At 46.3% G+C, this 27,339-nt stretch overlaps 1 protein-coding gene across 1 annotated transcript; it reads right to left on the minus strand.

The window, feature by feature from the left end:
• Positions 1–27,339, minus strand: FSTL1 (follistatin-like 1). Its single transcript, XM_005875394.2, has 10 exons — positions 27,259–27,339; positions 19,596–19,700; positions 17,618–17,621; positions 15,386–15,418; positions 13,616–13,746; positions 9,829–9,947; positions 8,393–8,505; positions 7,974–8,084; positions 5,357–5,433; positions 1–2,650 (listed from the first exon to the last, which is right to left on the minus strand). Exons 1-10 carry the CDS (start codon positions 27,337–27,339, stop codon positions 2,606–2,608), a joined length of 819 nt encoding a protein of 272 aa, XP_005875456.1. The 3' UTR covers positions 1–2,605.

A 27,339-nucleotide genomic window follows, 5' to 3' on the forward strand; every position in this document is an offset into this window, starting at 1 on the left:
GACTGTTATTTTAATTTCTTTATTTATCAAGAATAAAAAAAAAGAATCAGGAGTTACAAAAACAAGTTAAATGCAATATGGAAGCCTACTAAATACAAATACATTTCACAAACACATAGGCAACAGAAACCTGTTTAAATTGCTTCTTGAAATTTGACTATTTAAAAACAGAAGTGTAAAGGAAAGACATTCAGACTGGTTCACATGGACTTACTGGCAGGTGGAGGAGCCCTGCTTTTCAAAAACAGTGATGGAGTCCAGAGTCATGGCATGTGAGGTCTCCATGGACACCGGTGGGGAGTACATGTCTATAATAACAGATGCTGTAATTAATATGTTTATAAAATAGTATACACACAGAGAAAGCCCAAGGAAGCTTGCAGACTAAGCCTTGTGCTTTTAGAGAGCTGGAGGAACGGAACCCAATTTAATCCTGTTTATTTGCTCCATGTAAGACTCCCCAGACTAGGCTACTTAGCAGCTTTCCATGAATGGTCATCAGATCACATGATTCTGTGGTGCAGGTAATAGCTTCCCTATTTACAGGAGGAACGCAGATTTGCTCTTAGGAATTCAGTTGTAGGGTAGGTTAAGTCTTGGATGGCAACCATTGTCCTAAATGTAACAGGTGAGAAGACACTCTGGTTTTTTGCTTTAAACAAACTGGTATTCCTGCTCTCATTCCCATAGTGTCCAAGTGTTGGCAAACTTGAGCAAGCTGTGCTGCCGGGGTTCTCCAAGGCACTTGGTCAGGGAGGTGCCTTTCAGACTGCACAAGTGGGATGTCGATAAATGCTCAAAATTCTAAACAAAGTGGAATGTTAAAGGAGAATAAGGACATTGTTTAGAAGAAATTCCATTTTCAGTACAACTTTCTCAGAGTTGCCTGTGCAGTACAATCTACATAATTTCCCTCTAGTTGTCTGAAAATGAGATCTTATGTCAAGTTTTAAATCTTTGTTATTCCAAATGCTTGTTAAGTATGGTATTGAGTGGGGTTAATAAGGACACAGGCCAAAAGACATAGGAAAGACTGACTGCTCACCAATAACAATGTTAACATTAAATTTCCACTTTTCCTCTCTTGAAATGGGAAACTTCCTTTTGTCCTCATCTCTAAATGGAAAGCCATTTCTGTTTTCAAGAAGGTTTAAGAGGAAATGCAAAAGTGAAGACCAAGTGGACTGGTTCTCTTCCCACTCTTTTCCAGGGCAGGGTTTATCCCAGAGGGCTCTGCGTCACACACCGCACAACCCGTGGGGCCATTCACTGAGGTCAGACTTGGTCAGCTTGTTGTTGGCTATCCGAATCTTCTTCTTATAACAATAAGTTTGCATTTGTCCCAAGAAGGAAAATCACAGGAACCTGTCTCCTCTGGACCAATGATCAGAACCACAGACTTTACAACTTATGAAATCGAAAGGCTAATGCATTCCTACCTGCTCACTGAGGAAACTGAGGCCCAGAAATAGGAAGAGCCAGGGCCAAAGTCACTCTCCTAGTTAGCGGTGGATCAACGAGCATTTTGGTAGGCTGGAATATCTAAGCCTTGCTTTGGCTGCACTTGTCTCCATCCTTTGAAATACTGACTAGCATGAACTTAGAATAATTGAAAACAAATTAGCTTTTGGATCTTGAAAGCGTGTATGGAGACGCTTCTCTTCCCCTGGCTTCTGGCTGAGGCGTCCACTGCTCCCGGGGCAGACTGCTGACCCACTGGGAGCCAGGGGGCAGTCTCTGGGCTGCAGCTAGTATGCGGCAGGGTGGGAAGTCTGGGTTAGAGCGGTCCCTGCACCGGGAAGAACCCAAACTCCCCCACCTCTGAAATGGTAGGACTACTGAAAAATAATTACAAAAGCTTAATTTCTAGTCAAGAAAATAAAATATAAAAGAACAACAATAACATAATGATAATAATTGAAAAATGAAGTCAACTTGCCAAAAAAGTTTTACAGAAAAATAGCACCTTTGGTAAAAAGTATTTTTAAAATTTGGTTGGGTCTCTAAGGGGCTGGAAGTCCACAAGTATCTGCATCATTTGGGTGCACCCTCCCATAAACTCCATCAAGTATGAGGGGCACTGGGTAACTAGCCAATGGCTGTGTATCTACAGGCAGTGGTTGGGGCCATGAGAAACAAAGACGCTGGAGTCTTATGCCGACTGGAAAGGGCTGGAAGCAGAATGCGTTCTTCTCCACTGAGCTTCCCAAATCCCTCCTCTAGGGATAGTCTGCTAAGTTCTCTCTGGCACTGTTTGCCTCCCTACAGCGTGTTTAGAGCTGTGGTAGACTCAGAAGTGGTTCAGATCTGGGTCCGCTCCTCTCCCAACCCTGATGCAGTTTCCTTACTTGCCTCCAGCCCCCGAGCCCCATTTATACAGTTTCTCTTAAATCACTCCTAGAAATGAAGGCTATGGCCCTTTCCCTCCTAGCCAGCCACCCCCCGTTTCCTTTATTGCAAAACAAATAGACGAAATAAAACTTGTTGCTATACAAGCAAATACTGGTGATTTGGCGATTGTAGCAGACACTTGTGTATACTGGACTCAGCGCTGAAATGCAGGAGAAGGTGCCGGGCTCTGGACACCTTCCCAGATGCCTCCTCACTAGATCTCTTTGGTGCTCACTCTCTTGGTCTTTTCAGCTGTTTCCTTTGAGAAGCAAGAGAAAAAAAAATAAATGTTATGAAAAAAAATCAGTGGCATTTATCTAGTCCTCAATACTTTATCTAGCATTGACAGATTCACGCTTATGCTGAATTTTAGTTCTGGTTAGTTGTCTGTCTCCTGCATGGATGGCAAACAACTTGAGGGCAAGGAACATGTTTTATTCACAATATGGTCACGTAGGGGCTGTCACGGAACTAAGAGCTGACCCTATTTGAATTCCTATGAAACAATCAGACCGGTCATTACGATGCCTGTCTTAAAGATGAAGAGAAGGCTACAAAGTGGAAGTGCTACAAGACGTCCTGAGTCCACGTCCTGAGAGGCATGAAGAGCGACAGGCCCGGGAGGCACAATACCTGGGCTTCAATCATGGCTGTGCTACTTTCTGGGAGGTTTGGGGCATATTATGAAGCTTTCCATGCCTCAATGTCTTCAACTACAAAACGAGGATAATAAAGTACCATCTCTCACAGCAAGGATACATTTCTTCAAAAGGAGACATTTTTCTTACAGCCAATAAGCTTATGAGGAGACATTCAACATCAATCATTAGGGGGAAAAAAAAAAAACTAAAGTGAAATGCCACTACACAGGGATGGCTAAAATAAAAAATAACGGACAATGACAAATGTTGGCAAATTTGTGGAGAAATTGAAACAGCCTGGCACTTCCTCAAAAGATTAACAGGGTTACCATATGATCCAGCAATTCCATTTCTAACTGTTACCTAAGAGAACTAAAAACACAAAACTTTTACAAGAATGTTCATAACAGCATTATTCATCATAGCCAAAAAGCGAAAACCTAAATATACACCAGCCTATGAATGGATACACAATATGTGGTATATTCATATCATGGAATGTTATCTAATATATATAAAAGCCTAAGCGAATGGCTGACCTGCCGACAGCTATGATGCACAATGACCACCAGGGGGCAGACGCTCAACGCAGGAGCTGCCGAGCGACAGCAACTTTGCAAAGTGCCCTCTTGCACTCCAAGACCTTGGGGGATGTCAGACTGCCGGTTTCAGCCCAAATCCTGCAGGCCATGCCGAGGGATCCCACTTGCCAGAGGGACCCTGCTCACTCTGCAGACGCCCTTTGAGCCCTGGTGCCGCCCCAAGTGCGGCAGGCCAGGGAGGGGCTGCGGGAGGTTAGCTCCAGGGCTCATCCGGCCTGTCTAGCCCAGTCCCGCCTCTCTGGCCACCTTCTAATTAATTTCCTTTCAATCTGTGCACTGGGGCTCTTAGACATAAAAAAGAATAAAGCATATATTTCAACAGTAATTGAAAAATCTTTAATAAAAAAAAAGAAATGGAGCACTGATTCATGCTATAACAAGGATAAACCTTGAAAACATTATGCTAAATGAAAAAAGACAAACAGAAAACACTATATAATGTATAATTCGATTTACATATGTCCAGAACAGGAAAATCTATAGAGTTAGAAAATAGGTTAATGATTGTAGAGTGACTTCTAATGGGTCTGAGGTTTCTTTTGGGGATGATGAAAATGTTCTGCTCCTGAGGGAACTCACATAAACAGAGACACTTAAAGATGAGAGCTATTCTAATTCACTCCCCACTCTCTACTCTGATCATCTCTCCATCCTAAATGCAAGGAATTCCTATGGACTTCGTTTTTTCTTTTGTGGAGTTGTACTCATCTGGAAACTCAAGACTGCTGAAATATGGAAAAACAGAAGATGGGAGATTCTGCATTGGCTCAAAAAACTGACACGAGGTTTCTACACTATTAGTGATAATGACAAAATGCTAAAATCAATAAATATGAACAATTAATATTAACAATTCTTTATTTTCAAGTGAAATATTTCACTCAATAGTTTAGCAGCTCTTATGACCTTTATATTCCTTAAAAACTTCTATGAGAGAGAGAAGGCTTGAATGACCAGACCCAGTCTACAGACAGGTGGTTTAAGGTGCAATATCCTTTGTTAAGACTTTGGTAAACGAGTGGAAGACAGGCCCGGGAGTCCAGCATACCCATGTTTTCTCCCTAGGCCCTTAGCAAAATATGTCAGTGGATCACAATTCTGCTAAGAACCCTTTATCCAAGAAGGCCTTCAACTTGACATAGAACATGAACAAAATTCTTATATCTCAAGTCTCCAGGAAACAGAACCTCGAAGTTTCCTGTGTTTGTCATCCCAGGCTGTTTTCTAGCCAGCTTAATATTTAACTTAAATCCTTTCTGTTGCAGTCCAAATCCACTAATTTCATGCTCACTGAGAGCCAACTATATACCAAGCCCTGTGCTAATACAGGGCTGCAATGATGAGCAAGCTATACTAGTAGAGCCTGGCCTTCAAGAATCCATGGTCTTTGGGTCTGGGCACTGGTTGTGACAGAAAACAGTTAACTTATTTAGCCCATGTTCATTTGCAAACCACTTGCAACCCATTTGCAAATCACCAACTGGCTGATTCTTATTTATTAAGCAATTTGCCAAGTTGTAATCTGCTAGGACCTGTGGCACCCTGCAAGGACCCCACCAGGGAACTGTATCACAGTTTGATACTATAGGTGTATCATTCAGGACCTACTGTACTAAACAAAGTGCATCTTCTTGGTCTCCCGAGACATTAGGCAACATCTGAGTGGTGGAAGGGCCTGGTGGCGGCAGAGATGCCCGAATCAGCACAGAGGCTGCAACTCACCTGGTGCTTTTGGAATTCTTGGACATATCTGGTCATCTCCTCCTCTGTCTGGGTCTGGGCCCTCTTCTGATTCTTTCCTGCAAGAAGAACCAAGGCTCAGAGGTGGCTGAGGGAAGCCAGTTGGTGGTCCCACTGGTATCTACTTTCTAGGTCCTTAATTTCATCTCCCATTTAATCAGTAGAAGAGGTGAATTATCCACATTCCTCTGACACCTCCAAATGAACACACTGCAAATAAAGCAACCTACCGCCACCCTTCCCTGGCCTCTGTCCCTAGTGACTTTAACTGCTCCAGCCCATCCATTCCAGGAGCTGACCCTGCAGAAAGAACTACGGAGAAAATCTGGACCCTGACTCAGGCATTCTTCTGGGGCAGTGATTCCCTACCTTTCACAGGTCCTGGAGAACATTTCAAATACAAATGCTTAGACTGCACCTCCAGAGACTCTGATTTAATTGTTATGAGGCAGGGCCTGGGCACAGGGTTCTGTAAAGCTCTCGAGATGGTTCTGATGTGCAGCCAGGGTTGATCACCACCACAACTACAGTGTCTACCAAACTTGCACAGTGGGAAAAAAAAATCACAGAATATGTCTTAAGAACACAGGTTTCCAAGCTGCTCTTTTGTGGCTTCTGATTCAGGTTTGGAATGGAGCCCAGGAATCTGTACCTTTATCGAGAATAGCACTGTTGTTAGGAAATACCCCTCCACCACCACTTCCAGACTTCAGCATCAAGCTGCCCCCCCATGGCAACTTCCCTTGGCTCTGGCTCCAGCTGGCTTCAAGTCTCAGTGCCCCTTCTTTTCTACGCCATTGGGATTTAGGATCTAACTTTCAGGTATTGACCTGAAAATGCCTTGGATGCCATCTCTACAATGTCCTCTCAGGTCCATGGCCTGCACACCAAGATGTGCTAAGGCCCCCGGGGCACGACCATGGAGAGTGCTCTTTATACATAACTACGTAGGGCTCTGAACATGGGCCATCAGAGAGGATAAATAGCCCTGTTGCTGTGGAAATGGGCATGGTCCCAGGAGGGCAATTATTTGGATTCTGTCTAATGCATGTGATGGGGCTCATTATCCAGATGATCGTAAACCAGCTGTTCACCAATTGCCTGCATCTTAGAAAGGGATGGCTACCTTTACTAAGCCAGACCAGGAGCAGTTAGATGTGAAAAACTATTTTGGGTAGAAGAGTAGAGTATAGGAGGCTTCCTGGTTCAGGCAGGCTGGGTATTGTTTTGAAATGTTCTCTCTTGGCTTCACTAGCTACTGTATGCTTGGCCTAGCTACCATGGCTTTAATTTGGCCTCCAGCAACTTCTAGGCATTTCTACCTCTAAACAGCCTCTTCCTGCTTTTTCACTTGTCTCTGGAGTTACGTAGGCGTCCTGCCCTCCCACACTGAGAAGAGACTTGTTCCTGGGGAGTGGGAGACGAGGGATCCTCCGAGCTCCATTTGTATTATTGGTGTCTGGGCTTTTAATTTAGAAGAAGCTCTTCCTGGGTCCTTGACCTCTGTCTCCAATTACCAGATAACCTGACCTTGAACATGATCCTAGGACCAGCCTGCTTTTTCTCGTCTCAGTTGGCTTTTTTAAAAATATGATTTTATTGATTTCAGAGAGGAAGGGAAAGGGAGAGAGTGATAGAAACATCAATGCTGAGGGAGAATCATTGATGGGCTGCCTCCTGCACACCCCCCATTAGGGATTGAGCCCACATCCTGAACATGTGTCCTGACCTGGAATAGAACCATGACCTCTTGATTCATGGATCAACGATTAATCACTGAGCCAAACTGGCTGGGCTCAGTTGGCTGTTTAAGATATAATTTTAGGTTCACTCCATCTAGTGTAAATTTGGGGCTTGATTCCTTCCAACTGACCTTCCTTCCCAGAGCATGTGACCTGGCTTCACCCTTGTCTGTCTTGCCTCCACTCTGAATGGTGCCTAGTTTTTCCCAGGGCTTGGCTTTAATCTTGGCCATCATTGTCATCCAAGACCCTAATGGTTCTGCACTGGCCTCCCAAACTCTGTCTGACATCTCTATATCCCAAAGTCACTCTGCCCATGTCTCAAGTACCTCAACTTTTTTTTTAAAGGAATATCTAATTCTGTTAGTTTACAGAGGTCTACATTCTTCCTTTTTCTGCTGAGAATGGGTGGTGAGGAGGAATTGTTTTATCTTCCAAACACCCGAGTCTTTTACATATAGGATTTTCTAAGCTATCATAAGGATTAAGTGGGTTAATATGTAAAGTGCTTAGAAGCTGCCTGGCACATTGTTCTCACTAAAGTGTTCGCTTTCATTATTATTATCACCATTCCAATTTCATATCAACATTTGTTCTTGCCCTGGGTCTTGAACCTCTTTTGTTCCAAGCCTCTGGAGTGATTTTCAAACTTCTGCGTCTGGGATAAGTGCTTTGTCCTCAATGCTGCCTTCTTGGAGCTCCAATGTGACAAGTTTGAGTCTGTCACTTGCTGCCCAGGTTCCTTGCTCCCAGCTACCACCATCTCTTTTCCATCATCCCCACCCTGACTTCTCTCATGGTGATTGCATGAAGGGAGCTCTGCCCCTGTTGTTCCTTCTGCCTGAGGCACAGCTCACCGTCACAGGTCATGGCTGTGCAGACCCAGTTTCCACAGGCACAGACGCAGCGGTTACAGTCCACCTCGGTCTCAGCTCCATCGGCGTACATTTCATCCTCCAGGGCACACTCTGTTGGGACCAAAAATAAAGGGCAATCGTTTAGGGTGAAGGTGGAACAAAGAGTCCTGACTACAATCTGTGCACCTTACCCTTTCCCTAGACAAGAACTGCCTGTCCCTCAGAGGCATTATATCTGAGCAAATGCTACCATCAGCCAAAGGTTTTGGACCTGAACATCACAATGGAGATGATGGGCTGGAGCCCACCTAGAATCGTGGAAAGGAATTTTCTTAGCAAGCTCTGGAGAGGGCCATCAATTTTAGTCCCTCAAAATGCTCCCACTCCCCCTCACTCCCTGTTTCTTAGGTGAAGCATACTCTTCTCTGGAGGGTTGAAGGACGGATTGAGGCACTTGAGGAACTCTTGGAAGCTGAGTTTCCAGTCAGCATTTTCATCAGACAGCTCAATGAGAGCATCGACACAGAGTCCTCTGAAACAAAACACAGGAGAAATGTGTCAGCCAGACCTCAGCTTCACTCCTGAAGGAAGAAAGTAAGTGTCAGGACCACGCACACCAGGGGCCCCAGAGGAGGCCAAGAAGGTGACTGTTAATTGATAAAGTTTCTCTCTACACTGACCTCCTACAACCATCAACCCTCCTGACTCCTGTAAGCACCCAACCTTCAGTCTGTTATACCTAATGTCAGATCATTCAAATGTTCCTCCCCAGACAACTAAGACTTCCTGCATGGTTTTGTCCAATTTGGATTGACAAATGTTTCACTACCCGCACACCTTCCACCAGTAATTGCTTTTCCCTATGGTGTAAGTGTCAAGCCGACCAAACAAGAAAAATCAAAACAGAAGCGAGAGGAATAGACAATATGAAGGCAATGTGTGATCTGAAAGAACGTGGAGTTCAAGCAAGCATCACCATTCTAGAACAAGACCTTCCAGAAGTTTCACAGAATCTCAGCTCTCTCCCTCTCCCTGTGGCCTGGATTTGAGCCCTGGCTCAATCCCTTACTGCCCAAATGGCCTTGAGCTAGTTATTCAACCTTTCTGTGCCTGCTTTCTCATCTGTAAAATGGAGATAGGACTCTTCCTTCACTGAGATGGTATGAGGATCAAACGTTGAACTTATAAAATATTGCCTAATTTTAGTTTATCAAAATATGAAGGCTTTTCAGATATTATACTTAGGCCATGGACTATTATTAAGAAGGAATCTTTCTGGAGTCTGGGCTTTCATGCTTGTACTTCTTTTGAACAAAGTGATGCTTAAACTATTTTAATTCTTACCAATGTACTGGAACCACACCAGAGGTTTCTTAGGGATTCATTTTTATTACTATTTAGTTTGGAATGATACCAGAAAAGGAGAGGGACGTACTCACATTTGTAACCATTAGAGTTCTCTACATGAAATAGCACCGATTATCATAAAAATCAGATCTAAGCTACAGTTAAATATTGCATTAAAGTAATTCCTTCAGAAAATTAACCATTAAAACATTACCACAACACTCAGAAACAACTTTGTTCTGTTGCAACCTTGATCATTTACTTAAAATTACATGCTTCTATTCCTTGCAAGTTCTAGCCAAAAACAATAACTGTTTGATCAGATACTAGTGGTGCTCAGTATATTAGTTCATCATGTTCACAGATTAGACCCGGACAGAATTCCTATTTTGCTTTTTACTTCGCATTAACACTTGGTGGCCCCTTTGTAGCAGGAAGGAGTTCAAATCCCCTCTCCTATCCAGCCTTCCTCTCATGGACCCCTCCCTGTCGCTCTCACCCCACTCACCTAAGCAGCTTGTTGTTCTCCTGGTCTGCATAGGTGGTGATGTTGATGGCGGTTTCATTCTGCTCCACAAATTTCAGGAACTCACTGGAGTCCAAGCGAGAGTCACCATTATCAAAATTCTAGAAAGGGGATGAAGTGATCTTTCAGGAACAGTTTGTAGAACCCAGTTCCAGCATTCCCCCACTGGGCTGCACCCACCTCTGGTTTATCTTGTTCTGGACATGTTCCAACCAACTCTGCCCTGGCTTAGCCTCAGAGAGCTACAGAACCAAAGGCTCGGATCCCTGGGCACCCAGAGAAGGCACCTGAGCCTCGAGATGAGAGAGTGAAAGTGCCTGGGCAGAGGCCACTGAGGGCCTTTCAAACCCAGACGCTGCCAGGGAGGGCAGCCTGAGGGTGGTCCGCGGAACCCAGAAAGCCTGGGGGGCTTCAGGAACTCTGCAGACAGCCTCGATGGCAGCCCTGAGTTCAGGCAGCCACCACACCACATCCTTAAACCCTAACGAACATGTGGTAACAACGCTGTGAGCCAGAATTTCTGTGGCAGAGCCCAGGAAGTGTATTTCTAACATGCTACTTGGGAACAATGACACAGGTGGCACTCAGAGCTCACAGGGCCATTTCTTAATGCTTGATTTCCAGCTTCCTTGGCCTGCTCAGTGCTTAACTTTCTCACTGGTACCCTTCATCAGTGAGGAGTCAGACGCAAATGGCTTGCAGGCAGAGGAGGTGCAAAATCCCCCACCCTTGTCCTGTGTGTGGGCCCCACTGCAGCACAGGTCCTCAGCTGTCCAGGCTGTCCTCATGGCCCAGCTGACATCCCATGAGCATAGGGTGAGGGTGTATTGAGCTCAGGCATTGTCCTCACTTTGTCAAGATGCTAAACCAAGACCTTGTACTCAGGCTTGTCAGTTTCAAGGCTTGGCTTAAATTCCAAGTTGGACACTTGTTTTCCTAAATAGTTCCAATGGAAAAAATTTTGTCTTTCAAAATGCTTCCCTTAGGTTGCCTCATACTGCTGCCCTGGGAGTAATCAGCACCCTCACGGTACCTTCAAGGTGGATTCCCAGATGGTGTAAGGAATTCTGGAAGAAAAGTCTGTCCACGTTTCTAGGTGGAAGGTAGAGAGACACAGCTACCAACTGTCCTTCCATAACTGTCACGGTCGCATGTATTCCACTCTAAGGCTGTAAACCTCTCCAGCGTATGTATGACAGCAATGTATGAGACAACTATGACGGCCCTTGTTTAGTATCTGTTCATCATTCTTGTCCTAATTCCTAGGAAGAGGTCTCAGATGTTCTGTAGTCACCATACGTTCACCCGAGGAACCTTCCCTAAGTGTTCACCGTGTGAGGTCTTGATTAATGAACATAGAGAAATAAAATAAGGTTGGCCAGGTGCCATTCTTAGCAGCATAGGACTTTCTTGGGTCCAAATGCTGCAAGTGCTGGACAGACCGGAGCAGCTTTTACAGACCCAACCCCATCAGGGCCTGAGTACAGACTGAGTGTGGGGAGAGGAACAATCCAGCAATGGCTGTGGACCCAGAGGGCACTAAGGGCACCTGGAGCCTGGCACCTACAGCCCAGGCAGCTCTCAAAGGGCAGTGCTGAGTGCACTCCCTGCACATTCAGTGGGACCAGAGTCCAGGCCTGAAGCTGAGGGAGGGGCCAGCCTGCCTGCACTCATCTCATGAGGACCCAATTGGGCTACTCCAGGCCAGGTCTGTATGTGGCAGCCACAGGAAAACAGAGGTTTGAAACCAGCCTGGAATCCTGAAATCCCTAGGGGGCCTGCCGGGGTGAGGGGGAGGTCGGGTCATGAACTTGGACCAAGAACCTACCTAATTCACTGTGTCTCTGTTCAACCAACCGGTTACAAAGGCATAGTTCCTCTTTACACCAGCATTTCCCAGAGCTACACTCGAGATAACTGCCCTTTTCTTCTATGTAACCATAGGGTTGAGGCAAGGCAGGAAAGTGTGCTCTGAGACCCACGTTTGGGCTCACTGCAAGTTTGGAGATTGTTGAAAGGAGATGGGCTCGGCCAGGCACGCAGTCACGTACAGCAGCTGGGCAGATGGGAAATGTAATCCTGGGGCAAGGGAGATCAGAAGGCTGGATCCAGTTTCAGCCTGGCCACCAGGAGTCTGCCACCCAGAGCCCGGGTTGTGTGTGTGACATGGCCGTGAAAGCCTCTTTCTTTACCTCTTCTCACGCTTTCACTTAAGAAAGAGTGACTGAATCCCCAGTTGAGGTGAGGGCCTGATTTTGGTCTTCTCCAAATTCTGATCAGATTTGCTTTTTAACTAATTTTTCTATAAGGAACGTCAGATGGGCTAAGGGAGATTCACTGGTCCAGAAACAGTCTCTGTGAGGTATCAGATCGCTTAGAAACAGGCAGCTGTTTGCCTAGTGGGCAGGAGTCTCCCTTTGAAGACTCCACATACTAGTACAGGTCTCAGATAATCATCAAAAAGCAGATGCTGAAGGACAGATAAAGAGCTTCCCAAGGGCTCCACAGCGTGGGAGAGGTTGAGACAGAGGACACAGTGAGAAGGGTTGTGCTTTAACATCCAGGTGTGACCTCAAACACTTGGAATCCAGAGAGATATACTTGTTCTGCCATAGAAGAGAGAACTCGCCATCTAAAGACAATAACACAAGCAGACTCTTAAATGACCAGAGATCCTATTTTAAGCCAACGCAGTATGTAGGGTCCAGAATGTGAGTTAGAAAGAAGAATCCATAGACTGGGCTGGTGCTGACCACATTCGGTGACTGCAGAGCTGGCAAGAAGTTCCTCATGTGTCTGGGGTTGCTCCTGAGTCCTGCCTGGTGAGGTTCTGGGACAGAGGCCCTGAGGCACGTGAGGGCATGTATGTCTGGGGATGAGCATTCCAGGGCATCTGCCCAGAGATGTGTGTCTGCAAGTGAAGGGGCTTTTGTGCGTATGTGGGAATGTGGGTAACTGAGTGCGTGTGTCTGTGAGTAGGATGTGTCTCTGTGTGGCGTGTGCATCTCTGTAAGTGGGGTGTGTGTTGCTGTGCACACATGCGCTTGCTTTTGCATGTAGTTCGTTTATCTCTGAGAAGGACATACATTTATGTGCGTCTGTGTTCTCGTCCATCAGCTGGAAGAGAGCATCCTTAACTGCTTCTTCCAACAACTATTTCAAGCTCCCAGAAAGATCTCCTTGACATGGTGGCCTTGCTCATTGCTAAGTACTATTTTTACCCTCATTTCCCTTTTTGAAGTAGCATCTCTCCTGTTCCCAATGTGAATAATCTGTCTCTTTAAGAGAGTAGCATTCTCTAGGTTCATGAAGGATCCTGGACCCATGAAATGCCAATCCATCGACTCTTCTCAGATGAGAGTTGCCCTGTGGGCCATGGGTAGTCAGTTAATGACTTAGAGAAGTATCAAACTAGGTGGGAAAGAGGCTAAGGAGGCCTGGGTCTGAGTGAGATCAGAAGGTATTTTTGTATCGGCAAACAGTTCTATAAGGTGTCATATGGGACGGGGGCATGGAGCCTGGCCATACTTTTCATACATAAGCTTTATGACACCTATGTGGCTTTAACAGCACAAACAGAGCAACACATATGTGTTAGACCATAGAGACTGTACTACTGGACTCCCTCTGATCACGCTGGTCAGAAGGCAACTGTCGCTGCTGCATGGAATGATCTATGGTGAGGAAACACTCAAGGACTCTCTGCTGGTTTGCATTTCCTCATGGTCTGGCCATGGGCGACCAGTCTTTGACCCCAACTTTGGATTACCTTGAAGTACTTGTCCAGGATTTCACTGTAGTTGCTGCCTTTAGAGAACCAGCCGTCTGGAATGATCTCGGCTTCCAGCCACTGGATGAGGCGACGCCGGAGCTCATCGCGATTGGACTGATAGCAAACGACTGCAGGAAAGGGGGGAGGTCAACTGACGGTGAGGACCCCAGTGTCCCCCAGCACCCACCATGTGAGTGCGTCATCTCAATGCAGTCCCACAGCACTTAGGGAAACAGAATGACCACGCACATGCTACAGAGGAGTCAACCCAGGGCACATACTGGAAAGTGTCGAACCCAGGATTCAAGCTCGCGTGTCTAAAAAATTTTATAAAGATCAAGAATATTGAAACAGAAAGACTATGTTGCATAGGTGAGGGGAAAAAAAGCAGAGCAGCAAAATAAAGGACATTTTCATTAACTTTAGGAAGCTGAGGGGGTGGGGGAAATCAATCAATCAACAGAACAGCTCTCCTGGCCCAAAGATAAGATAAAATAATAAACGAATAAAGGAGAGCATTGCATTTCTTTATGCCACTGGATTTCTGATTCTCTCTGTATAGCTTTTCCTTCTCTCACCAACTGAGTCTATCAAAACTTTCTTCCATCTAAATTGTGCACTGCCTGCATTATACTTTATTATACACAACAGAAAATGAGGCCAACGAAGGGCCACGTTGAAGCCAGGCTCTGGACAGCTGTGTAGGCCACCTGGGAACAACAGGTGGGCTGAGAGTTGGGTGGATGGGGAAGCAGGGAAGGGAAAGACTTGGCAAAAGGGAATTCCTGGAAGATAATACATGTTAGGATGTGCAAGAGGCACTGAGCCAGTGAATGAAAATCTGGGCACCTCTCCCCACTGTGCCACTTTTTAGCTGTGGGATTCAGGGAAATTCACCTGGCCTCTCTGAGCCTCAATCTCCTCATCTGTAAGGTAATTACAATAAAACCTACCTCACAAGGTTATTGTGAGGATTTAAGGAAATGTATATGCTAAAGGGGTCTGCATTTATAAATCACGATGACATTTTACTTTTTATTTGTAGAAAATCACAGAAGAAATCTTACTAGCATTACAAATTCCCCCCTTTCTTAAAAAGTTGTGCCTCTGATTCTGCTCGTCCCCCGACAACAGGATATCTTGTAGATCCCTGAAGGAAGGACTCAGTGACTTTCTCGTCCTTGCAGTTCAATCCCGACTCAGCAAAAATGCAAAACGCAGTCAACACTGACCCAACCCGATGCTTCAAATGACAAACACACAAAAAAACATGCAGTTTTGCAGCTTTTCTGAGCTATGCTGAAGGGTCACAGCTGTGGGTCACAGGGCTGACACGGAGCTCTAGTGGTCTTCAGCAGGGATTGCAGAACACGAAGTTTCCATCATGAAGAGAATTTCCTCCCTAAGATGCACAGTGCATGGATGGGCCTTGAGAACATTATGTTTTGTGAAATAAGTCAGTCAGAAAAAGCTAAGAACCGTATGATTTCACTCATCTGTGGGATATAAAACTGAAACTCCTGAACACAAACAACAGTGGGGTGGTTGCCAGAGGGAAGGTGCTCGGGGGTAAAGGAGGTCCCAAAAGATGGTGGCAGGAGAAGATCTGACTTTGGGTGGTGAGCACACAGTGCAATATACAGATCTTGTAACATAGAAACGCACACCTGAAACCTATATATGTCCATGCTGACCAATGTCACCCCAATAAATGTAATAAAATTTTTTTTAAAAAAAGATGCACACTGTGGAAAAACAGGCACTCACCTGGGCTGGCAGATGGACCTACAGATTTCTTTTCTGAAAGACAAAAGAAGATGCATAATGCAAAGTCAAGAAAAAGGAAAATGTCTATGTATTACTAGGGTTAAAATGGCCCCACAGTAAGTGGCCACCTGTAACCTTTTCATCATTTTGTCTTAAGTCCTGTCTCCTTTCCTTCTTCCAAGACCCAAGTTTGGGGGGGAAGGCGGTCTTTTCTTTCCTGCTTTGTTTGACATTTTGGGGCCACTGAGTTCCCTCCTGAGCTCACACCTTGTCCTGCTAGATTGAGGGGTGGGGAAGGTCACTGGGACTTTGAGATCTCATATGAAATCACTATGGAAACAGAGTGCAGACCAACATGTGGGAAACGGCCTCTTGTTTCTTCAGGGAAGTTTGAGGCTGAGACAGGTTAGGCAGGGCAGCGGTTAGGCAGGGGGGCGAATGTCTAATTAGCAACAAGCATGGGACCCCTTCCCTTTTAACCTTATGATAATGGTTTGAATGTAAAATAGAGGAAATGTAATACTACCAGGGCTGAGAGGTACCCAAATTTTAAAAGCATGGGAAAAGTGAAATTTACCTGCTTTTAAAAAAAGATACAGAATTCATTTAAACACTTCCTTATTATTATTGATTACTGATGTGGTTGCCTATCCACCATTCGGCTGCAGACAGAGCTGGAGTCTGATACAGGAAACCCTGGGCAGAAGCCTAGGCCATCCAGGCCCTGCCCGGCCCCTTCTGCTACGGCCCCCGGTCCCCTCTCTGCTGGCAGCCCCGCTCCTGCTGCTGCCGCTCCCACGCACTGATGATGCCAGCCCCACTCACACCTGCTGATGGTGCGAGCAGGGGGAGTTGGGGAAGCCCTCAGGGGCGATTGGGGTTGCAGCCACCGTTCGCACCCACTGATGGCGCTGAGCGATCAGGACTGGCACCGGGCGGCATGAGCGGCGGCTCCGGAGCCAGCTGTGGGTACGAGTGGCATCTCTGGTGCCGGCAGTGGGTGCGAGAGGCGACTCCAGTGCTGGCAGTGGGTGTGAGAGGCGGCTGTTGGCCCAATCACCACTCGGGAGTAGGGGCTGGTGGAGAAGCCCGAGGGGCAATTGGGGCCGGCAGCCACTGCTGGCACCTGCTGATGCAGTGGGAGCCTCAGCCCTGGCATCTGTGACCGTACCCCACTTAGTGCTGGAGGCACCTTATCACCTTGCAGCCCCATATGGCTCTGTGTGCTGATCCTGGGTCAGGGTCCTCTGCTATTCAGTGAAGAGACAGACCCCCCCTCCCTGCCATACCCCTCCCTGCCACACTCCTCCCTGACACACTCCTCCCTGCCACACCCCTTCCTGACACACCCCTCCTTGCCACACTCCTCCCTGACACACTCCTCCCTGACACACTCCTCCCTGACACACCCCTCCCTGACACACCCCTCCCTGCCATACCCCTCCCTGACACACCCCTCCCTCCCACACGACACACCCCTCCCTGACACACCCCTCCCTGACACACCCCTCCCTGACACACCCCTCCCTGACACACCCCTCCCTGACACACCCCTCCCTGACACACCCCTCCCTGACACACCCCTCCCTGACACACCCCTCCCTGACACACCCCTCCCTGACACACCCCTCCCTGACACACCCCTCCCTGACACACCCCTCCCTGACACACCCCTCCCTGACACACCCCTCCCTGACACACCCCTCCCTGACACACCCCTCCCTGACACACCCCTCCCTGACACACCCCTCCCTGACACACCCCTCCCTGACACACCCCTCCCTGACACACCCCTCCCTGACACACCCCTCCCTGACACACCCCTCCCTGACACACCCCTCCCTGACACACCCCTCCCTGACACACCCCTCCCTGACACACCCCTCCCTGACACACCCCTCCCTGACACACCCCTCCCTGACACACCCCTCCCTGCCATACCCCTCCCTGACACACCCCTCCCTGACATACCCCTCCCTGACACACCCCTCCCTGACATACCCCTCCCTGACACACCCCTCCCTGACATACCCCTCCCTGACACACCCCTCCCTGACATACCCCTCCCTGACACACCCCTCCCTGACATACCCCTCCCTGACACACCCCTCCCTGACATACCCCTCCCTGACACACCCCTCCCTGACATACCCCTCCCTGACACACCCCTCCCTGACATACTCCTCCCTGGCACACCCCTCCCTGCCATACCCCTCCCTGACACACCCCTACCAAACTAACAGAAAGGGCATTTTATTAGAAGTCAGGAGTTTGGAATTTTCATTGCTTTGCCATTTTGTAGTAAGTTACTCAATGTCGCTGGCTGATCTAAGATCCCTTAAAAGTCAGCATTCTATGACACAAAACAGCCAGAGCTGAGGGCTGGAAATGTGGAGACTGAAAAGCAGGCAAACGCAGCACGCCTTCTACTCTTCTGGGGCGGACCCTGAAGGATCTTTGCTCTCTTGCTTTGCTTGTACTTTGGGGCCATTTTGTTTTCCTCCCAATCTTACAATGCCTGCTGTGAGGCTGGGGGTTGGGGTGCCTGGATCTTTGTGAAGTATTACAGAGAATCATTATGAAAGAGGAAGTGGACTAAAGTTCACTTGGCAACTCGGCCCTACTTTGGCTATTTAAAGTGCCCTGGTCACAGGCAAGCTCAGTTTCTTAAGACTTTTGTGGTTTCAGAAAGGAGAGAGGGGGAAGCAAGTTCAGCTCGGACGTAATAAAGGCGCCGAAGCAAGAAAGAGCAGATGCAGTGAGAAGAAACACAGGACACTGGAGCGGGAGGTAGCCCAAACTTTCCGATTTACAGACAAGAACACGAAAGCCAGAAAGACAAACTGCACTTAACCAATACTCATGACTGAGTTCTTCTATGTGCTGGGCACGAGGCAAAGCCAAACACAGTCTCTGTCTTCATGGTATCCTGTGGCACTAGCTTGCTCAAAAATCACACAATTGTATGTGGCCGAGCTGAGACTAGACGCCAGGCTGCTGAACCCTAAGTCTGGGCGTAAACCACCACACAGTGGCCAGCGCACCCCCAGTGAGGCCCTGCCAGGTCTCCAGCATATCTGTTTTCCTAATTTCTAAACTGGAGGACTTCCTTTCTGGAGCAATGGGTCAGGATCCTTCCTCTGGGGACTCAATTGGGTGTATTTGCACAGAGACAGATGCACTTCAGGCGTGGGTTGATTTGACAGAAAGGGGGGAAAGGGCACACATTCAGGGTATTTGTTTGCCTGAAGAGTGAGACCTGATCAGGATCCTGCTTATGAAAGAAGTATTTCTCGAAAGCTCACTTTGCTTTTTATGGTTCATTCAAAACCAAAGCAAACTTGAAAAACCTGCATTCCACCTATTTTTTAAAAGTTGCATATCCGAGTGGAAATCAATCCTACAGAAATAAAGGCAGCAGCATGTAGAGCTATTTGCATAAGGGTGTTGTTGTTCAGTGGGACGTGTCCATCTATAGGGAAATGATTGCATAAATCTGGTGCGTTTATACCACTAAAGATCATGCATCTGTTAAAAAGTGAGTTACAACTATACATCCTGACCTGCAGGGCTTTCCATGATATATGCATGAGTACAAAACGCAAGCTGTGTATATACATATCTATAACTATATGCTATGATTCCATTTTTTTGTATGAAATAGAAGGAATCTCTCTACATGTTTATAGTAGCAAAGGCAAAAAAGTGACACAAATATATGCCAATCTGTTAACCTGGATTTTGGATTAACTCAGACTGGTTAACTCAGACTAATGGGATTTGAAGGTTATGTGGAAGATTAATTTTATGTTTGCATAAATACCTGTACTTATTTGACTTACATAAAGCAATTATTCATTTTGTAATTTAAAAATCTTATAAAGCTAAACTTAAAAAAAATCCCTGTATTCACACAGGGCTGTGGAAGATTAATTTTATGTTTGCATAAATACCTGTACTTATTTGACTTACATAAAGCAATTATTCATTTTGTAATTTAAAAATCTTATAAAGCTAAACTTAAAAAAAATCCCTGTATTCACATCTGATTTTTAACTCCTGGGATGAAAATTCCACTCTTTTCAGATAGACCAGGTTGCTTTCATAAAGTTGATGACATTGTTGGCACTGCTGTGCCGACTGGCAGCTCCAACAAGGCAGCCCCACCAGCCTGGGCAGCTGTCCTCTGGCTCCTGACCTCAGGACTTACCTCAATGCAGAGGCAGGTGGGCTCTCCCTTCTCTGTGACTGCACATTCCCGGCCGGCTCCGCAAAACACATTGGCACAGATCTTGGATTTGCTCCTTAGTTCTTCCTAAAACACAAAATCATAAAAGAACACCATGTCACTGAAACGAGCCCATGATGGGATGAACCAATGGTGGTGATTATGGTTCAAGCCCAGGGTTTGGTCTGGAGTCACGGGTTGAAGGGTCTTGATTAGCCACAAGCTGTCCCCAGCAGCCAGCACCAGTCTTGCCAGCGCTGCTCCAGCCCAGGCCACCTACGAGTCCGTAAGATTGTTTCTTTAAGAACAAGAGCTCTTTTCTTGCATGCTCCCATTCTTCTAAGAACATTTATTGGTTAATATAATATTATCCATTATATGCCAACACTACACTAAGGAATGGAGATATAAAGGCACAGTCCCTGACCTCAAGGTGCTCTGTGACTCTCTGAGGAAACACAAATCAAGAGATCTTTAGAAAGCGACATGGAAGCACCAGGGGGCTGGAGGAGAGATGGAGGGCAAGAACCAAATGAGACACTGAGATAGGAGGCCTTCACTGATTTCCAAAGGATGAGAATAGACTAGGCAGAAATGGAAACTTTAAAAAATATATTTTTATTGATTTCAGAGAGAGGAAGGGAGAAGATATGGATAGAAACATCAATGATGAGAGAGAATCATTGATCGGCTGCCCCCGCATGCCCCCTACTGGGGATCGAGCCGGCAACCTGGGCATGTGCCCTTGACTGGAATCGAACCCGGGACCCTTCAGTCTGCAGGCCGACACCCTATCCATTGAGCCAAACCAGCTAGGGCAGAAATGGAAATACATGAGAGAAATATGGCTATCTGAAAGACCAAAATCTCACTGAGTAGTGTTCAAAGCAAAAGAAGAACAGCCAAGCTATTGACACATGGATCTGCTGTTATTTTATTTGGTCTAATTCAGGTCCTGTCCACATCTGCCTCTGGCTTCAAGACCAAGAGGGCCAAACCATCTGATAAGCAGTAGAACTAGCCTCAAGACACTTATGGTCAGATATTCCTGTGCAGACATATGCACTAGAACTGAAAAGGCAGGGAGTGGCTCCAACCTATGCCTCTGAAAACGTGGGTGTTTGTAGTTATTCATCTGTCAGTGACACACTCATTTTCTCGTGCTAATTGGTGACAAAAAGTCAGCCCTACCTCATTTGCCACTCAGGGCCAGCAGTAGTGGAGGTTGAATGCAGGAGAATGGGATTCCTCCAGCCACTCTTCCTGACTGGCTGCACAGGCAGTCTCACCACAGGCCTCCGGCCTGCCCACCAGGGTGGCATTGGCTGTGCTAAAACCAACAAAGATGGCAGGAGTTGTGATGGGGTCATAGTTAAGGGTGGGGATGGAACCTGAGATTCTGCCCTCCGGGCCATGTCTACTGTGTCAAGCAGAGAACTCACACTCACAAACTCACTTCTAACAGTAAATTCTTATAGCTGGTGTTTTATATCCAAGAATAGGTCACAGAAAACAAAAAACAAAGTAGATATTGAGAGCTGAGGGTCTGTGTCCAATACAGCTGGTCTGCTGCCACCCGGAGGCTGCTTTGCAAACTTCAGGTTATTGTTTTCTCTCCTGAGCCAGCCTGCTTGTCATACAAGGCTCCCATTGGTCTAGAAACCCTCGCCATGTTCACATCTCATTGGTTCACGGGCAGTTGCCACACCCATTCTTTTTTGGATGTTGCTAAGGCGAATTCAATAAAGCCCGCAGGCAGGGAAGAAAAGAGGAAGTAATTCCCAGAAGGCTGGGAGGACTGGCTGTTGTTTCCTAAACCAGGAATAGAGATAAAATCAAACATATTCTCCAAGCAGAGCAGCCCTCTTGGAAACTGTGCCTGGGAATAGAAATCAGCTCTAAAAAAGAAGAGGAAAAGGCTATCGCTGAGCAGTGTAAAAAAAAAAAAATCTCAGATAAGACCTTATTTTCTCCTTTCCCTTTCAGGAAACAACCAGCTAACATATAATCCTCTGTGTGTGTGTCACACGAGGTACAGACACACAAATGTATAAAAAGCATGCTCATACATATGCCTACAATTAAAGGCACACCAACACACAGCTCCATGGCAGACACCCACAGCCGTTAGCACTTATTAGCTGTGTTGTAACTGGTCACTTTAATACTTTGAACCTCAGTTTTTTCCTCTGTATAATAGGGATCAAGACCAACCCTGCCCTGTAAAGATGAAATGAAATAACATATCTGGAAGTGCATCACAAAATGTAAAACAAATTGCCTGTGAAAAGTGTTATTAATGTTAATGCTTATAGAGTTTACTGCAGAATAATAGCCGGTGGCTTTATGTAGCCTCTTTTTTTATCTTCTGTTGTTGCTTTTAGTGAGTACCAAAAAAAAAAAAATCTTTTGGTTATAGGTTGAATTCAACCCAAGTCATTCATCAGAAATAGATCTCAAAAATCCATGTAAAGAAACAGATACTTTTTATTTAAAATATAGACTAATACTTGAATAATACAATTAAAATTTACAAAGTGTTTACATACATAAGATTTCCTCTTACTTTGTGAACAGCCCTGCAAGAACATGTATGTTATTAACCCCATTTTATAGATGAGAAAACTAAAGATCAGAAAGGTCAAGTAACTTCCCCAAGGCCTCAAAGCGAAAAATGAAAGGAATTAGGATTCTAACCCACATCCACAGACAAGAGATGATTAAGCTCCCATTTATAAATATCTGGTACCCTGCTGTGAGATTTTTACTATACATTATCTTAGTTAAGCTCTATAACAATGCCATCAGTTTGACACCATAATCCCCATTTTACAGATGAGGGTTCTGAGCCTTATAGGTTAAATAACCAGAAAGTGGAAGATTCTACCCAATATAAAGGAAAAGTTCTTTTACATTTATTTTCATACCCAGAAGATTTAAGGTTAAGGAAATTATAATGAGGGTGTGATTTGCATAACTAGAAAATGTCAGGAGAAAGTGCTTAACACTGCGTCAGAGTTAGATTTGAATCCCTATGTTCCACCTCTGCTCCTCAGCTGCCCTGGTCGCGCCTGTGCACAGTGATAACACTGATCCCTGTGAGGGCTGTGTGAGATTAAATGAGATGTACCACATGTCGCAGAGAGCCTGCCACACAACTGAAAGTGGCCATCATGACAGTGCAAAACCGGTGCTCAGGCAGTTTTCCCTCAGAGATGCTGTTACCACTTTGGGCTGTCACACCCCCACCCCTCCTCCCTCACACAGGAATGACAATCCTGAGGGCAGGTGAACCAACGAAATGGGAAAATCAAAGGGCCTACCAACCCTTGTGGCCCTGTTTGAAGACCACAGAGAAATGCAGGTGGTGCATCTGTCAATAGGTGGCAATCTCTCTCTTTGTCTCACAGAGCCAAGAACTGCAATGCAGAGTGCAGCCCTTGCTCCTGCAGCGCCTTTCAGCTCTTCCCTGCCAGATGTGGTGAGGAGGTGGGACACTGGGGTTCATGCCCTGCAGGCACAGGCAGCAGGAACCAAGAACTGGGGAAAAAATGTCTTACCTGAAGCCCTCAGGGTCCTCCCCAATTCCTCCCATTCACAGGCATGCTTTCATGCAGAAATCAACAATGAAGACAAGCCCTTCCCAAGCTCCATCTTCTCTGGGAGCAGGGGTGTCGAGAGCATTCCCAAAGCTTCTGGGAAGTTCCTTAGGGTGGTAGGTGGTTTTACCCATCTGCTGAGTGACTGATTCTAAGTGAGGGAGAACGCTTTAAGATGTTCATGGCAGGAATACGCTCATGGGAAGTGAAGAGCGTGGTGAGGAAGAGAGAGAGGAGATAGGGCGGCAGGTCTCGCCAGCTGACCTGGTGGGAGTGAGGACCTTGGGAAGTTTGGAATGGGGCCAGAGACATGATGATGTGGTGTTTGGAATACTGTGTCTGGTCCCATCCAACTTGGGAATTCTGACTCCACGTGCGGGGCAGCCTGGATGGAGAGAGGCTGGAGGCAGGGGAACCTGCCAGGCATAAGGCAGAGATCTTGTGGGGGTGACAATGGACGAGGGCCCGATGCTCATATTCATTAGAGCACCTGCACCGAGTGAGGCTCCTTACAGATATCTCTGTCCTCACACGTCTATGTAGGTTTCCATATAACAGATGGGGAGGAAAGGAAGATTCAGAAAAGCTCTGTGATGTACAGAGACCATATGACTAGTGCGAGCTGAGTCAGGCTTAGAACACAGGTCACCCTGACCCCAGAGCCTCGATATTCTTTTACCAAGAGCAGTCAAGGGAGTGAGCCTCGGAGAGAGGGTACAGCTCCAAGGGCAGGCACAGAGAGAGGTCACGGATATACACACCCGTCGGTCTGAATACACTTGTGAGAGTATAATTGATTGGGGAGAGGGGGTGTATTCTGGAAGTGTAGACACCCTGATATATGAATAAAAATCAATAAATACTTGTTCCCAATGGAGAAACACCAGGTTTCTAGTTTTATCTGTCTGCATCATCTCCCTGACTGGCTCTATGTTGTTTGCAGTAAGTGTTGCAAGCCATGCCCTGGGAATTTGGTCCCTTGGTTAAGTTTCACAATGCAGACTTCTCTTGGTAAAGGCTGACAGGGAAGATTGCTGACTTTTACAGGAAAAAACCTCCCCTCTGAGCAACTGTCAGCCACTACATGATAATAAATGATACTTTATATTTGTACCATAATATTGATTAGTCTGTGATCTTGACTATCATTTTTTATTCTCAAAACCTTCGAGGATAGGCAGGCAGGGGTTATCTCTACGGCCGTTCCAGATGTAACATCCTATGATGAAGAAGAAACCGAGACTTGTGGACGGCTATATGTGATTGGTCCAAGACCTCATGGGGCTCCACGTGAGGTCTCCAGACTTTAATCCAGCTCTTTCCACTACACCACTTTGCTTTCTTTACAAATCAAAGCTAGACAGGATCCACGGTCTAAAAAAACAGGAATTATTTTTGCAACTGAAAAAGCAAGTTATTTGCCAAACCACCACTAGAGGTGCTAGTGTGTCTGAGTCTCTGGGTCCACCAGCAGTAAGTCTGAACATGAAATGCACCTTGAATGTTAAGTCTTCTGAAGTAAAACAATTTCTGGAAGAACAACGTGTTTTGGTAAGGGAGGGAGCTTATAAGCAAAGGCATAAAACTACATCTTCATATACCATCAACCACGGACGTGAACTGGGTCAGCTCTGTGCCCTCCATCCTTTTCCTCCTTCCCAACTTTTCTTTTTGAAAAAAATAAAAACAGCCCTTACGTATGCCAAGGTGGAATTTTGGCTCCACTTGCCACTATTCTGTGACAGAGCAGCTTTGTTGATGTGAGAAAGGCTCTCCTTGCTTTGCCAGAATTAGTCATGGAAACTTCACAGAAACACCAGGGCTCCTCAGATTCGCACAGCATCATGGAGTTGGGGACAAAGGAACTCACAGAACTGGGGAGAGCAGGAGAGCGTGGAGGGGGTAGGGTGGGATGCTGGCTGCCACCGGGAGGCCCTTCTGGAATGGAACCTAGTAGCCCAGACCTGAGAAAGCCAAGGAGAAGGCAAAACCACTTTAGGACCTTACAGTCTACCTGGAGCACCATGGGACCTTGCTCGAGTTCTCTAATTCCTTTCCCTGAAAAGAAGGTGTTGGCGCACGCTACATATTCCAGGTAAAGAGGAAGGAGTGGTGATTTCTAGCAGATGTCCCGATGCACTTGGCAGCAGGCACTGCATTTGCAGGGTCTCGTCCCCCTATGTGTTCACAACCCATCCCTCAATCTCGAGTTTATGCACCAGAGCCAGGTCCAGGTTTTGTGGGGTCTGAAGCTTACAAAATTTGAGGGGTTCTCCTTAAGAAAAAGGATGCTTGCCCTAGACCTAGTTGGTTTGGCTCAGTGGATTGAGCGTCAGTCTGTGGACTGAAGGGTCCCAGGTTTGATTCCCGGTCAGGCACATGCCCAGGTTGCAGGCTCGATGCCCATTTGGGGGCATATAGGAGGCAGCCAATCAATGATTCTCTCTCATCATTGATGTTTCTATCTCTCTCTCCCTCTCCCTTCCTCTCTGAAATCAATACCCTAGTTGGTTTGGCTCAGTGGATTGCGCGTCAGTCTGTGGACTGAAGAGTCCCAGGTTTGATTCCCGGTCAGGCACATGCCCAGGTTGCAGGCTCGATGCCCATTTGGGGGCATATAGGAGGCAGCCAATCAATGATTCTCTCTCATCATTGATGTTTCTATCTCTCTCTCCCTCTCCCTTCCTCTCTGAAATCAATAAAAATATATTTAAAAAACAAAAACAAACAAAAAAAGCAAAAGAATGCTTAACGATGACTGCAAAATTGGGCACAGGGCCATGGATGGGCCTTGTAAGTAACAGGTCTGAAACTGACACTTAATTAGCTTCACGGTACGTCGGACTGTCCACCTACCCTACATTTTCTTCCTAAACGAGAAAGCTCTGCACCGGTAGTCTATTAGTCGGAGCCTTGTTTAATATTTTATGCACATATAGCTTATCTCAAGTAGACTAAATGCTTGCACATTTTGGCTTCCCACAGACCCACCACATTGTCCTGCCTGAGAGAATGCTTAATGAACGTTTCCTACACTAAATGTCATTTGGGGTCCATTCAGATTAGTGTCAGTGTCAGTGGTCAGTGACAATGGCGTTTGGGATGTCTGGAGGAAAGGGTGGGCTTTATGACATCAAAATAAGGGATGCATTACCCCAGAGGATTCGCTTTAAGATAACAATATCTATTATGGACTTGTCACTCAAGAATGATCCAGTTCTCCTTTCTGTTGATGTCTGCCTCTATCACAGCTTATGGGATAACATGCTCCTCACCCTTTTTCTCATGTGATAATATATGGTGTGCCTGAAAAATACTATCAAATTTCAAATGGGACAAAGCTGCTTACCTTAACCATTGTCTTTATTATGTGACAGATTCTGTCACATTCTCTAAGTGTCTGCCTGAAGCACCTTGTCAGACTGAAGCACCTAAAGTACCACCTCCACAGAGAAGCCCTTTCTCTGCAACCCCTCTCCTCCATAGACTAGGTCTTTCTTGAGGTGGCCCAGACCCAGCACAGCCACCTGGGTGCTTGGCTTCTCCATAGTGCTAAGTTCCGTTGTCTGTGATGGTCTTGTCCAGTCCTAGCAGAAGTATACAGCAGCATCTAGTAAGCACTTACAGAGTTAGAGTTACTCTAGGCACTTCATACAGGACTGAAAACCATCTCACAAGGGTCTAAGACAGCGGTTCTCAACCTGTGGGTCGCGACCCCTTTGGGGGTCGAACGACCCTTTCACAGGGGTCGCCTAAGACCATCAGAAAACACATATATAATTACATATTGTTTTTGTGATTAATCACTATGCTTTAATTATGTTCAATTTGTAACAATGAAAATACATCCTGCATATCAGATGTTTACATTATGATTCATAACAGTAGCAAAATTACAGTTATGAAGTAGCAATGAAAATAATTTGGGGGTCACCACAACATGAGGGTTTCGGCATTAGGAAGGTTGAGAACCACTGTTCTAGGAGGTCGGAGGATGCATCCCTATTGGCAGGGAGAAGACTGTAGCTCTGGATCTTCTCCAGCACCTGAGGAGGGTGTTTCTGCTCTCGTGCCTTCAGGTCCTGGTCCTCAATGACGAGCTGGGGTGTCTCCCCGGGGAGTGCCAT

This window comes from Myotis brandtii, unplaced genomic scaffold (assembly GCF_000412655.1).
Source record: "Myotis brandtii unplaced genomic scaffold, ASM41265v1 scaffold46, whole genome shotgun sequence".
Taxonomy (NCBI): Eukaryota; Metazoa; Chordata; class Mammalia; order Chiroptera; family Vespertilionidae; genus Myotis; species Myotis brandtii.

What these genes read in the sequence shown, in the direction of transcription:
- FSTL1 (XM_005875394.2), bottom strand. Translation starts at nt 27,339, where the DNA reads ATGGCACTCCCCGGGGAGACACCCCAGCTCGTCATTGAGGACCAGGAC. An exon ending in TCCTGGACAAGTACTTCAAG is followed by an intron (nt 9,948 to 13,615) that starts GTAATCCAAAGT and finishes TCCCCTTTCTAG; the next exon opens with AATTTTGATAATGGTGACTC. An exon ending in GAGAACAACAAGCTGCTTAG is followed by an intron (nt 8,506 to 9,828) that starts GTGAGTGGGGTG and finishes GTTTTGTTTCAG; the next exon opens with AGGACTCTGTGTCGATGCTC.